This window comes from Thalassophryne amazonica, unplaced genomic scaffold (assembly GCF_902500255.1).
Source record: "Thalassophryne amazonica unplaced genomic scaffold, fThaAma1.1, whole genome shotgun sequence".
Taxonomy (NCBI): Eukaryota; Metazoa; Chordata; class Actinopteri; order Batrachoidiformes; family Batrachoididae; genus Thalassophryne; species Thalassophryne amazonica.
Window position 1 is genome coordinate 1 of NW_022986237.1, and position 14,192 is coordinate 14,192.

At 43.7% G+C, this 14,192-nt stretch overlaps 1 protein-coding gene across 4 annotated transcripts in view; it reads left to right on the plus strand.

Annotated features, from left to right (window-relative positions):
- Nucleotides 1-2,763: 2,763 nt before the first annotated feature.
- Nucleotides 2,764-14,192, plus strand: part of LOC117505690 (calcium/calmodulin-dependent protein kinase type II delta chain) — an 81,408-nt gene continuing 69,979 nt past the window's right edge. For all 4 annotated transcript variants that reach the window (XM_034165243.1, XM_034165242.1, XM_034165244.1 and 1 more), the window contains exon 1: nucleotides 2,764-2,934. In XM_034165243.1, the coding sequence (XP_034021134.1) occupies nucleotides 2,916-2,934 (19 nt within the window). In that variant the 5' untranslated portion in view covers nucleotides 2,764-2,915. The remainder of the gene's footprint in view (nucleotides 2,935-14,192) is intronic.

A 14,192-nucleotide genomic window follows, 5' to 3' on the forward strand; every position in this document is an offset into this window, starting at 1 on the left:
ACAGTGCAGAGTAGCTACCTAAACTCTGTAAGGGAGATAGAGTATCTCGTCAATAGTTTTACATCCTCATTGAAGACAACTTTGGATGCTGTAGCTCCTCTGAAAAAGAGAGCTTTAAATCAGAAGTGTCTGACTCCGTGGTATAACTCACAAACTCGTAGCTTAAAGCAGATAACCCGTAAGTTGGAGAGGAAATGGTGTCTCACTAATTTAGAAGATCTTCACTTAGCCTGGAAAAAGAGTCTGTTGCTCTATAAAAAAGCCCTCCGTAAAGCTAGGACATCTTTCTACTCATCACTAATTGAAGAAAATAAGAACAACCCCAGGTTTCTTTTCAGCACTGTAGCCAGGCTGACAAAGAGTCAGAGCTCTATTGAGCTGAGTATTCCATTAACTTTAACTAGTAATGACTTCATGACTTTCTTTGCTAACAAAATTTTAACTATTAGAGAAAAAATTACTCATAACCATCCCAAAGACGTATCGTTATCTTTGGCTGCTTTCAGTGATGCCGGTATTTGGTTAGACTCTTTCTCTCAGATTGTTCTGTCTGAGTTATTTTCATTAGTTACTTCATCCAAACCATCAACATGTTTATTAGACCCCATTCCTACCAGGCTGCTCAAGGAAGCCCTACCATTATTTAATGCTTTGATCTTAAATATGATCAATCTATCTTTGTTAGTTGGCTATGTACCACAGGCTTTTAAGGTGGCAGTAATTAAACCATTACTTAAAAAGCCATCACTTGACCCAGCTATCTTAGCTAATTATAGGCCAATCTCCAACCTTCCTTTTCTCTCAAAAATTCTTGAAAGGGTAGTTGTAAAACAGCTAACTGATGATTATCTGCAGAGGAATGGTCTATTTGAAGAGTTTCAGTCAGGTTTTAGAATTCATCATAGTACAGAAACAGCATTAGTGAAGGTTACAAATGATCTTCTTATGGCCTCAGACAGTGGACTCATCTCCGTGCTTGTTCTGTTAGACCTCAGTGCTGCTTTAATACTGTTGACCATAAAATTTTATTACAGAGATTAGAGCATGCCATAGGTATTAAAGGCACTGCGCTGCGGTGGTTTGAATCATATTTGTCTAATAGATTACAATTTGTTCATGTAAATGGGGAATCTTCTTCACAGACTAAAGTTAATTATGGAGTTCCACAAGGTTCTGTGCTAGGACCAATTTTATTCACTTTATACATGCTTCCCTTAGGCAGTATTATTAGACGGTATTGCTTAAATTTTCATTGTTACGCAGATGATACCCAGCTTTATCTATCCATGAAGCCAGAGGACACACACCAATTAGCTAAACTGCAGGATTGTCTTACAGACATAAAGACATGGATGACCTCTAATTTCCTGCTTTTAAACTCAGATAAAACTGAAGTTATTGTACTTGGCCCCACAAATCTTAGAAACATGGTGTCTAACCAGATCCTTACTCTGGATGGCATTACCCTGACCTCTAGTAATACTGTGAGAAATCTTGGAGTCATTTTTGATCAGGATATGTCATTCAAAGCGCATATTAAACAAATATGTAGGACTGCTTTTTTGCATTTACGCAATATCTCTAAAATCAGAAAGGTCTTGTCTCAGAGTGATGCTGAAAAACTAATTCATGCATTTATTTCCTCTAGGCTGGACTATTGTAATTCATTATTATCAGGTTGTCCTAAAAGTTCCCTAAAAAGCCTTCAGTTAATTCAAAATGCTGCAGCTAGAGTACTGACAGGGACTAGAAGGAGAGAGCATATCTCACCCATATTGGCCTCTCTTCATTGGCTTCCTGTTAATTCTAGAATAGAATTTAAAATTCTTCTTCTTACTTATAAGGTTTTGAATAATCAGGTCCCATCTTATCTTAGGGACCTCGTAGTACCATATCACCCCAATAGAGCGCTTCGCTCTCAGACTGCAGGCTTACTTGTAGTTCCTAGGGTTTGTAAGAGTAGAATGGGAGGCAGAGCCTTCAGCTTTCAGGCTCCTCTCCTGTGGAACCAGCTCCCAATTCAGATCAGGGAGACAGACACCCTCTCTACTTTTAAGATTAGGCTTAAAACTTTCCTTTTTGCTAAAGCTTATAGTTAGGGCTGGATCAGGTGACCCTGAATCATCCCTTAGTTATGCTGCTATAGACGTAGACTGCTGGGGGGTTCCCATGATGCACTGTTTCTTTCTCTTTTTGCTCTGTATGCACCACTCTGCATTTAATCATTAGTGATCGATCTCTGCTCCCCTCCACAGCATGTCTTTTACCTGGTTCTCTCCCTCAGCCCCAACCAGTCCCAGCAGAAGACTGCCCCTCCCTGAGCCTGGTTCTGCTGGAGGTTTCTTCCTGTTAAAAGGGAGTTTTTCCTTCCCACTGTAGCCAAGTGCTTGCTCACAGGGGGTCGTTTTGACCGTTGGGGTTTTACATAATTATTGTATGGCCTTGCCTTACAATATAAAGTGCCTTGGGGCAACTGTTTGTTGTGATTTGGCGCTATATAAAAAAATTGATTGATTGATTGATTGATTGATTGTTACGACAGGATGATAAAGTCGTTTGTTGTTTAGGGGGCCATTCTGTGTGGTCAGACGGTGTGTTACGACAGGATGATAAAGTTGTTTGTTTGTTTGTTGTTTAGGGGGGCATTCTGTGTGGTCAGACGGTGTGTTACGACAGGATGATAAAGTTGTTTGTTGTTTAGGGGGGCATTCTGTGTGGTCAGACGGTGTGTTACGGCAGGATGATAAAGTTGTTTGTTGTTTAGGGGGCCATTCTGTGTGGTCAGACGGTGTGTTACGACAGGATGATAATGTTGTTTGTTTGTTCGTTTGTTGTTTAGGGGGGCATTCTCTGTGGTCAGACGGTGTGTGAAGATTTCCACGGGGCAGGACTATGCAGCCAAAGTCATCAACACCATGAAGCTGTCGGCTCGCGGTGAGTCTCACTCAGCACTCAATCCTGCAGCAGCCCTGAGGCCCGGCTGTACCGGTTCCGGGACATCATCCCCCCGGCCAGGTTCGGTCCCCGTCCACAGCTGGGTGGACTGAGACAGGCACTGTGAGCGGGATTGGACCCCAGACCGGCTCTGGATCCACTCGGGCGCCTGCTCCACAGTCACAACCTGACGTCCTCTCGGACACATGCTTCACTTCTCAGAGTTCCTCACGTTGTAAAGCAGCAGTCATTTTTGGTGGCTTTGTTCAAAGATTGTGAATGACCAGTGTTTTTGGGTCATGATGGCAACAGCACTGAATGAATGAATTTATTTATTCAGCACACAAATGAGCAACAATAAAGACAATAAGAAAACATAAAAAGGAACATTGTACAAAGAACCCATGTGGCCCAAAGGGTGATAGCAGAAGCAAGGCTTATAAGCACCCTCCCCTTATACCAATAAAAATAAAGAATGTATACATATATATATGTATATACTCATGACAACTATACAAAAAAGTAAAAGAAAGTGCATAAACAATTTAACTTAATCACTGAAATTTCAAAACACAACCAAAGAAGTATTAGTGACCAATAACAAAAATGGTAAACCTCATCCTTCAAACTGTAACGGGTAAGTGTGTTCTTTTTGTGAAGCCTTTTAAAACCAACCAAAGTACAGAGTATTTTAATATTATCAGGACAATTATTCCAAATATTAACACCCCTGACGGAAACACAATGACTTTAACAGCAGTACGGATCTTCAGTTTCACAAATAATAATGTTCCTCTCAAACTGTACCTGTAATCCCTCATTTTAAACAGATTCTGGACATGTGGAGGCAAAAGCTTATATTTGACTTGATACATAATCTGTATTGTAATATAATCAACCAAGTCCCAGAATTTTAAAAATTGCACACAAGCAAATAACAGATTTGTTGGCTCTTGATATGGTTTATTACTGATAATTTTTATAGCTTTCTTTTGCAACAGAAAAACTGGTTTTGTATTAGTTCTATATGTGTTTCCCGTGTCTCAGACACTCGAGTGAAGAGAGGGGCTGAGCTGTCGACCGATCACCACCTGGTGGTGAGTTGGATCCGCTGGGAGGGGAGGTAGCCGGTCAGACCTGGCAGGCCCAAACGTATCGTGAGGGTCTGTTGGGAACGACTAGCGGAACCCTCTGTCAGCGAGGTCTTCAACTCCCACCCCCGGGAGAGCTTCTCCCAGATCCCACGGGGGGGGGGGGGGGGGGGGGGGGGGGGGGGGTTGGAGACATGGAGTCCAAGTGGACCATGTTCTCCACCTCCATTGTCGATGCGGCCGCTCGTAGCTGTGGTCACAAGGTCTCTGGTGCCTGTCGCGGCGACAATCCCTGAACCCGGTGGTGGACGCCGGAAGTAAGGGATGCTGTCAAGCTGAAGAAGGAGTCCTACTTGTCCTTGTTGGTAGGTGGGACCCCGGAGGCAGCTGACAGGTACCGGCAGGCCAAGCGTGCCGCAACCCGTGTGGTCGCAGAGGCAAAAACTCGGGTCTGGGAGGAGTTCGGGGAGGCCATGGAGGAGGACTATTGGTCGGCCTCAAAGAAATTCTGGCAAACCGTCTGATGCCTCAGGAGGTAGAAGCAGCTCTCCACCAGCACTGTCTACGGTGCGGGTAGGGAGCTGTTGACCCTGACTGGGGATGTTGTTGGGCGGTGGAAGGAATACTTCGAGGATCTCCTCAATCCCATCGTCATGTCTTCCGAAGAGGAAGCAGAGACTGGGGACTCAGAGGCAGACTCATCCTTTACCCAGGCCGAAGTCACAGAGGTGGTTAGAAAGCTCCTCTGTGGCAAGGCTCCTGGGGTGGATGAAATCTGTCCTGAGTACCTTAAGTCTCTGGATGTTGTGGGACTGTCTTGGCCGACACACCTCTGCAACATCGCGTGGCGGTCAGGGACAGTGCCTCTGGATTGGCAGACCGGGGTGGTGGTCCCTCTGTTTTAAGAAGGGGGACCGGAGGGTGTGTTCCAACTACAGGGGGATCACACTCCTCAGCCTCCCCAGTAAGGTCTATGCCAGAGTACTGGAGAGGAGAATTTGACCGATAGTCGAACCTCGGATTCAGGAGGAGCAGTGTGGTTTTCGTCCTGGTCACGGCACTCTGGACCAGGTCTACACGCTCCATCGGGTGCTCGAGGGTTCATGGGAGTTCACCCAACCAGTCCACATGTGCTTTGTGGATCTGGAGAAGGCGTTCAACCGTGTCCCTCGGGGCACCCTGTGGGGGGTGCTCCGGGAGTACTGGGTCCGGGGTCCTTTGCTAAGGGCTATCCGGTCCCTGTACGACCGCAGCAGGAGCTTGGTTTGCATTGCCGGTAGTAAGTCAAACCTGTTTCCAGTGCACGTTGGCCTCCACCAGGGCTGCCCTTTGTCACCGGTTCTGTTCATTATCTTTATGGACAGAATTTCTAGGCGCAGTCAGGGTGTAGAGGGGGTCCGGTTTGGGAACCACAGAATCTCGTCTCTGCTGTTTGCGGACAATGTGGTTCTGTTGGCTTCATCAAACCAGGACATTCAGCGTGCACTAGAGCGGTTTGCAGCCGAGTGTGAAGCGTCCGGGATGAAAATCAGCACCTCTAAATCCGAGGCCATGGTTCTCGACCGGAAAAAGGTGCTCTGCCCTCTTCAGGTCGGTGGAGTGTCCTTGCCTCAAGTGGAGGAGTTTAAGTATCTCGGGGTCTTGTTCACGAGTGAGGGACGGATGGAGCGTGAGATCGATAGACGGATCAGTGCAGCATCTGCAGTGATTCTACTGGTGGTTGGCTCTCACTGCGGTATTGTATCACTTCCTGTTCCGGAGCACAGCGGTGTTTTTCTGTATCTGTTAGCTGTATAATCTGCGCAGTTAGATTGATCTAGTTATCTAGATTACGATTTGTTTCCCAGTGTAATCTTTACGTGCCTTAACTAAAGCACTCCTTCTGCTGAATCACCTCTAAATTATTTACACATTATTCACTTTGCGTGTTTTTAGGAATCCGCTAGCTTAGCGTAGCTACTAGCTCTTAGCCGATTTAGCATGGCGGCTTCTCCTGTCTCTCCCGCACTTTTCTGCTCTGGGTGTGAAATGTTTAGTTATTCCTCGGCCTCCTTTAGCAGTAACGGTACTTGTAATAAGTGTAGCTTATTCGTAGCTTTGGAGGCCAGGCTGGGCGAATTGGAGACTCGGCTCCGCACCGTGGAAAATTCTACAGCTAGCCAGGCCCCTGTAGTCGGTGCGGACCAAGGTAGCTTAGCCGCCGTTAGTTACCCCCTGGCAGATCCCGAGCAGCCGGGAAAGCAGGCCGACTGGGTGACTGTGAGGAGGAAGCGTAGCCCTAAACAGAAGCCCCGTGTACACCGCCAACCCGTTCACATCTCTAATCGTTTTTCCCCACTCGACGACACACCCGCCGAGGATCAAACTCTGGTTATTGGCGACTCTGTTTTGCGAAATGTGAAGTTAGCGACACCAGCAACTATAGTCAATTGTCTTCCGGGGGCCAGAGCAGGCGACATTGAAGGAAATTTGAAACTGCTGGCTAAGGCTAAGCGTAAATTTGGTAAGATTGTAATTCACGTCGGCAGTAATGACACCCGGTTACGCCAATCGGAGGTCACTAAAATTAACATTAAATCGGTGTGTAACTTTGCAAAAACAATGTCGGACTCTGTAGTTTTCTCTGGGCCCCTCCCCAATCGGACCGGGAGTGACATGTTTAGCCGCATGTTCTCCTTGAATTGCTGGCTGTCTGAGTGGTGTCCAAAAAATGAGGTGGGCTTCATAGATAATTGGCAAAGCTTCTGGGGAAAACCTGGTCTTGTTAGGAGAGACGGCATCCATCCCACTTTAGATGGAGCAGCTCTCATTTCTAGAAATCTGGCCAATTTTCTTAAATCCTCCAAACCGTGACTATCCAGGGTTGGGACCAGGAAGCAGAGTTGTAGTCTTACACACCTCTCTGCAGCTTCTCTCCCCCTGCCATCCCCTCATTACCCCATCCCCATAGAGACGGTGCCTGCTCCCAGACCACCAATAACCAGCAAAAATCTATTTAAGCATAAAAATTCAAAAAGAAAAAATAATATAGCACCTTCAACTGCACCACAGACTAAAACAGTTAGATGTGGTCTATTAAACATTAGGTCTCTCTCTTCTAAGTCCCTGTTGGTAAATTATATAATAATTGATCAACATATTGACTTATTCTGCCTTACAGAAACCTGGTTACAGCAGGATGAATATGTTAGTTTAAATGAGTCAACACCCCCGAGTCACACTAACTGCCAGAACGCTCGTAGCACGGGCCGAGGCGGAGGATTAGCAGCAATCTTCCATTCCAGCTTATTAATTAATCAAAAACCCAGACAGAGCTTTAATTCATTTGAAAGCTTGACTCTTAGTCTTGTCCATCCAAATTGGAAGTCCCAAAAACCAGTTTTATTTGTTATTATCTATCGTCCACCTGGTCGTTACTGTGAGTTTCTCTGTGAATTTTCAGACCTTTTGTCTGACTTAGTGCTTAGCTCAGATAAGATAATTATAGTGGCCGATTTTAACATCCACACAGATGCTGAGAATGACAGCCTCAACACTGCATTTAATCTATTATTAGACTCTATTGGCTTTGCTCAAAAAGTAAATGAGTCCACCCACCACTTTAATCATATCTTAGATCTTGTTCTGACTTATGGTATGGAAATAGAAGACTTAACAGTATTCCCTGAAAACTCCCTTCTGTCTGATCATTTCTTAATAACATTTACATTTACTCTGATGGACTACCCAGCAGTGGGGAATAAGTTTCATTACACTAGAAGTCTTTCAGAAAGCGCTGTAACTAGGTTTAAGGATATGATTCTTTCTTTATGTTCTCTAATGTCATATACCAACACAGTGCAGAGTAGCTACCTAAACTCTGTAAGTGAGATAGAGTATCTCGTCAATAGTTTTACATCCTCATTGAAGACAACTTTGGATGCTGTAGCTCCTCTAAAAAAGAGAGCTTTAAATCAGAAGTGCCTGACTCCGTGGTATAACTCACAAACTCGTAGCTTAAAGCAGATAACCCGTAAGTTGGAGAGGAAATGGCGTCTCACTAATTTAGAAGATCTTCACTTAGCCTGGAAAAAGAGTCTGTTGCTCTATAAAAAAGCCCTCCGTAAAGCTAGGACATCTTTCTACTCATCACTAATTGAAGAAAATAAGAACAACCCCAGGTTTCTTTTCAGCACTGTAGCCAGGCTGACAAAGAGTCAGAGCTCTATTGAGCCGAGTATTCCATTAACTTTAACTAGTAATGACTTCATGACTTTCTTTGCTAACAAAATTTTAACTATTAGAGAAAAAATTACTCATAACCATCCCAAAGACGTATCGTTATCTTTGGCTGCTTTCAGTGATGCCGGTATTTGGTTAGACTCTTTCTCTCCGATTGTTCTGTCTGAGTTATTTTCATTAGTTACTTCATCCAAACCATCAACATGTTTATTAGACCCCATTCCTACCAGGCTGCTCAAGGAAGCCCTACCATTATTTAATGCTTCGATCTTAAATATGATCAATCTATCTTTGTTAGTTGGCTATGTACCACAGGCTTTTAAGGTGGCAGTAATTAAACCATTACTTAAAAAGCCATCACTTGACCCAGCTATCTTAGCTAATTATAGGCCAATCTCCAACCTTCCTTTTCTCTCAAAAATTCTTGAAAGGGTAGTTGTAAAACAGCTAACTGATCATCTGCAGAGGAATGGTCTATTTGAAGAGTTTCAGTCAGGTTTTAGAATTCATCATAGTACAGAAACAGCATTAGTGAAGGTTACAAATGATCTTCTTATGGCCTTGGACAGTGGACTCATCTCTGTGCTTGTTCTGTTAGACCTCAGTGCTGCTTTTGATACTGTTGACCATAAAATTTTATTACAGAGATTAGAGCATGCCATAGGTATTAAAGGCACTGCGCTGCGGTGGTTTGAATCATATTTGTCTAATAGATTACAATTTGTTCATGTAAATGGGGAATCTTCTTCACAGACTAAAGTTAATTATGGAGTTCCACAAGGTTCTGTGCTAGGACCAATTTTATTCACTTTATACATGCTTCCCTTAGGCAGTATTATTAGACGGTATTGCTTAAATTTTCATTGTTACGCAGATGATACCCAGCTTTATCTATCCATTAAGCCAGAGGACACACACCAATTAGCTAAACTGCAGGATTGTCTTACAGACATAAAGACATGGATGACCTCTAATTTCCTGCTTTTAAACTCAGATAAAACTGAAGTTATTGTACTTGGCCCCACAAATCTTAGAAACATGGTGTCTAACCAGATCCTTACTGTGGATGGCATTACCCTGACCTCTAGTAATACTGTGAGAAATCTTGGAGTCATTTTTGATCAGGATATGTCATTCAAAGCGCATATTAAACAAATATGTAGGACTGCTTTTTTGCATTTACGCAATATCTCTAAAATCAGAAAGGTCTTGTCTCAGAGTGATGCTGAAAAACTAATTCATGCATTTATTTCCTCTAGGCTGGACTATTGTAATTCATTATTATCAGGTTGTCCTAAAAGTTCCCTAAAAAGCCTTCAGTTAATTCAAAATGCTGCAGCTAGAGTACTGACGGGGACTAGAAGGAGAGAGCATATCTCACCCATATTGGCCTCCCTTCATTGGCTTCCTGTTAATTCTAGAATAGAATTTAAAATTCTTCTTCTTACTTATAAGGTTTTGAATAATCAGGTCCCATCTTATCTTAGGGACCTCGTAGTACCATATCACCCCAATAGAGCGCTTCGCTCTCAGACTGCAGGCTTACTTGTAGTTCCTAGGGTTTGTAAGAGTAGAATGGGAGGCAGAGCCTTCAGCTTTCAGGCTCCTCTCCTGTGGAACCAGCTCCCAATTCAGATCAGGGAGACAGACACCCTCTCTACTTTTAAGATTAGGCTTAAAACTTTCCTTTTTGCTAAAGCTTATAGTTAGGGCTGGATCAGGTGACCCTGAACCATCCCTTAGTTATGCTGCTATAGACGTAGACTGCTGGGGGGTTCCCATGATGCACTGTTTCTTTCTCTTTTTGCTCTGTATGCACCACTCTGCATTTAATCATTAGTGATCGATCTCTGCTCCCCTCCACAGCATGTCTTTTTCCTGGTTCTCTCCCTCAGCCCCAACCAGTCCCAGCAGAAGACTGCCCCTCCCTGAGCCTGGTTCTGCTGGAGGTTTCTTCCTGTTAAAAGGGAGTTTTTCCTTCCCACTGTAGCCAAGTGCTTGCTCACAGGGGGTCGTTTTGACCGTTGGGGGTTTTACATAATTATTGTATGGCCTTGCCTTACAATATAAAGCGCCTTGGGGCAACTGTTTGTTGTGATTTGGCGCTATATAAAAAAAAAATTGATTGATTGATGCGGTTGCTGTATCGGACCGTCGTTGTTAAGAGAGAGTTAGGTTGGGGGGTTAAGCTCTCGATTTACCGATCGATCTACGTTCCGATCCTCACCTATGGTCATGAGATTTGGCTCATGACCGAAAGAATGAGATCATGAGTACAAGCAGCCAAGATGAGTTTCCTCCGCAGGGTGGCTGGGCGCTCCCTTAGAGATAGGGTGAGGAGCTCGGTCACTCGGGAGGAGCTCGGAGTCGAGCCGCTGCTCCTCCACGTCGAAAGGAGCCACTTGAGGTGGCTCGGGCATCTTTTCCGGATGCCCCCTGGACGCCTCGCTGGAGAGGTGTTCCGGACACGTCCCATCGGGAGGAGGCCCCGGTGAAGACCCAGGACACGCTGGAGGGACTATGTCTCTCGGCTGGCTTGGGAACGCCTTGGGGTTCCCCGGACGCGCTGGGGGAGGTGTGTGTGGATCGGGAGGTCTGGGCGGCTTTGTTTGAGCTGCTGCCCCCACGACCCGACCGGATAAAGCGGAAGAAATGGATGGATGGATGTGTTTCCCCAAACCTCGACACAATATGTCATATGTGGAACAAGTAATGCATGATATAAAGTGGTTAATACATGTTGGGAGAGGAAGTCCTGGGCTTTATGTAGAATTGCGATGGCTTTTGACATTTTAGATTTAACATAGTTAATGTGTTTTCCAGATTAATCTATCATCAACATAAACACCAAGAAATTTTGTATCTGTTACAATTTCATTTTCAATATCATGTAATAATAGATTTTTGCTTAAGTTCCTGGACTTATTCCCAATATGATAGTTAGTTTTACCAAAATGGAGTGATAATTTGTTTAAATTAAACCATTGTTTAAATTTATGTAATTCGTTCTCCAACTTGCCCAGGAGCTGTCCCAAATGATCCCCACTACAAAATACTGTTGTATCATCCGCAAATAAAATACAACTTACGTACTTGGAAACCAAACATATATCATTAATATACAAAAGAAACAATGGCCCAAGGACTGAACCCTGGGACATCCCACAAGTAATCTTAAAGAACTCGGAATTTGTCCCACCAATGTGGACACACTGATACCTATTGTCTAAGTAGCTCTCTATCCAGTCATGTGCCAGTCCCCTGATACCATATTTCTGTCATTTGTCCAGTAGCAAGGTATGATCTATAGTATCAAATGCTTTCTGTAAATCAGGAAAAAAAACCCTACAGTATATTGCTTATTTTCAGTCGCGTTGGAAATTTGTTCGATGAAATCCATCACAACCAGTGAAGTTGTGCAATTCTTTCTAAAACCGTATTGCTGCTCGCTAAGGATATGATGTTTAGTTAAAAAAAAATCATTTAACCTAATTACAAATACCTTTTCCAAAATTTTAGAAATTTGTGGTAAGAGGGAGATTGGCCTATAATTTGAAAAAAACATGCTTGTCACCAGATTTGAACACTGGTATCACTTTAGTTATTTTCATCTTCAAATGAAATTTTCCAGTCATTAACGACAAATTACAGATATATGTTAAAGGCTTAACAATGCAGTCAATAATATTTTGAACCAAAACATCAAAACGGTCACTATCAGATGATTTTTTTCCTCCTTAAGTTTATGAACTATGTCAATAATTTCATTTTCATCCGTTCCTTTAATGAACATTGAATCCAGAACTGTTTCTACTGTTTTGCTGTGATCCAAGGAGCACGTTTTAGAATATCCAATTGAATTTGCTAAGTTTTACCCATGTTAACAAAATAACCATTAAAATGATCTGCTATAGCTTTGTTTTCTTTAACAATTGTGTCAGTATTTGTATAAAAATAGGCAGGATATTCTTTAACAACTTTTTTTCTTATTTATGATTTCATTTAAAAACCTCCAAGTACCCTTTATATTTGTTTTATTTTTTCCAGTAAATCACTAATACTGCCTTATACACGATCGCATAATGTGTGTTAGCTTGTGGAGGCTGGAGGCAGATAAAACTATGGTGTCATTTGATGTGACTTCGTTGTTCACCTGCATCCCCACCGCTGAGGCCGTCTCAGCTGTGAGGCAGAGACTGCTGGAGGACGCGTCTCTACCTGAAAGGACCAAACTCACAGCAGACCACATCTGCCAACTCTTGGAGATCTGTCTCAACACCACGTATTTCCTGTTTAGGGGGAATTACTACAGGCAGATTCATGGTTGTGCGATGGGGTCTCCGGTATCCCCCATTGTGGCCAATCTGTACATGGAGCAGGTGGAGAAGACAGCCTTGATGTCTTTCACGGGCATCTCTTCCAGTCGCTGGTTCAGATATGTTGATGACACATGGGTTAAAATCAAGCAACAGGAAGTTGAGGACTTTACAGAACACATCAACTTGGTGGACGCCAATATCAAGTTCACACGTGAGGATGCCAGAAACAACCATTTAGCCTTCTTGGACTGTGATGTTACGATTGGAGAGAACAGGCAGCTCCAGACAGGGGTTTACAGAAAACCAACTCACACTGACCAATATCTGCTCTTTGGCTCAAACCACCCCCTTGAACACAAGCTCGGGGTGATCAGGACTCTTAAACACAGAGCCCTACAGGTGCCCACAACTGCAGAGGGAAGGGCTAAAGAACAACAACTTGTCCGGAAAGCCCTCACAGTATGTGGGTACCCACGATGGTCTCTGGACAAAGTGCAGAAGTCCCAGAGAACAAAGAGACCAGATAGACAGGAGACGGAGACATGAAGAAGAGTGTCTCTCCCTTATTTAGCAGGAGTAGGGGAAAAACTACAGAGGATCTTCAGACAGCACAAAATCACAGTTTACTTTAAACCGGTTAACACCTTGAGACAGAAATTAGTTCACCCTAAGGACATGATCCCTAGTTACAAACAGAGCAGTGTAGTGTGTTATATCAGATGTCAGGAAAACTGTAACGAACACTACATAGGTGAGACTAAGACTCTACTTTTAAGATTAGGCTTAAAACTTTCCTTTTTGCTAAAGCTTATAGTTAGGGCTGGATCAGGTGACCCTGAACCATCCCTTAGTTATGCTGCTATAGACGTAGACTGCTGGGGGGTTCCCATGATGCACTGTTTCTTTCTCTTTTTGCTCTGTATGCACCACTCTGCATTTAATCATTAGTGATCGATCTCTGCTCCCCTCCACAGTATGTCTTTTTCCTGGTTCTCTCCCTCAGTCCCAACCAGTCCCAGCAGAAGACTGCCCCTCCCTGAGCCTGGTTCTGCTGGAGGTTTCTTCCTGTTAAAAGGGAGTTTTTCCTTCCCACTGTAGCCAAGTGCTTGCTCACAGGGGGTCGTTTTGACCGTTGGGGTTTTACATAATTATTGTATGGCCTTGCCTTACAATATAAAGCGCCTTGGGGCAACTGTTTGTTGTGATTTGGCGCTATATAAAAAAATTGATTGATTGATTGATTGACCTCAGTCTGCAGTTCATCTCCACCTTAAAGACACTAACCACACGTTTGAGGACAAGGAAGTTAAAATATTAGCCAGAGAGAAGAAATGGTTTGAGAGAGGGGTCAAGGAGGCATTCTATGTGAAACATGTTTCTCTGTAGGCTCTCAGTTGTCCAGGTGGTTTCCACAGTAGAGAAGCTTGAATCTTCGACTGGACTGGGTTGCTTGACGTGAGGACGTTTCGCTTCAAATCACAGAAGCTTCCTCAGCTAAAATTCTTGCTCTGGTAGTCTGACTTCTGTCTTGACTCTTGTAGAGAAGAATAAACCAGACGCCAACAAAAGCTGGAGTTTTTTAACCTAACCAGACCCCACCTACCGAGAGGCTGACTGCTATAGGCTA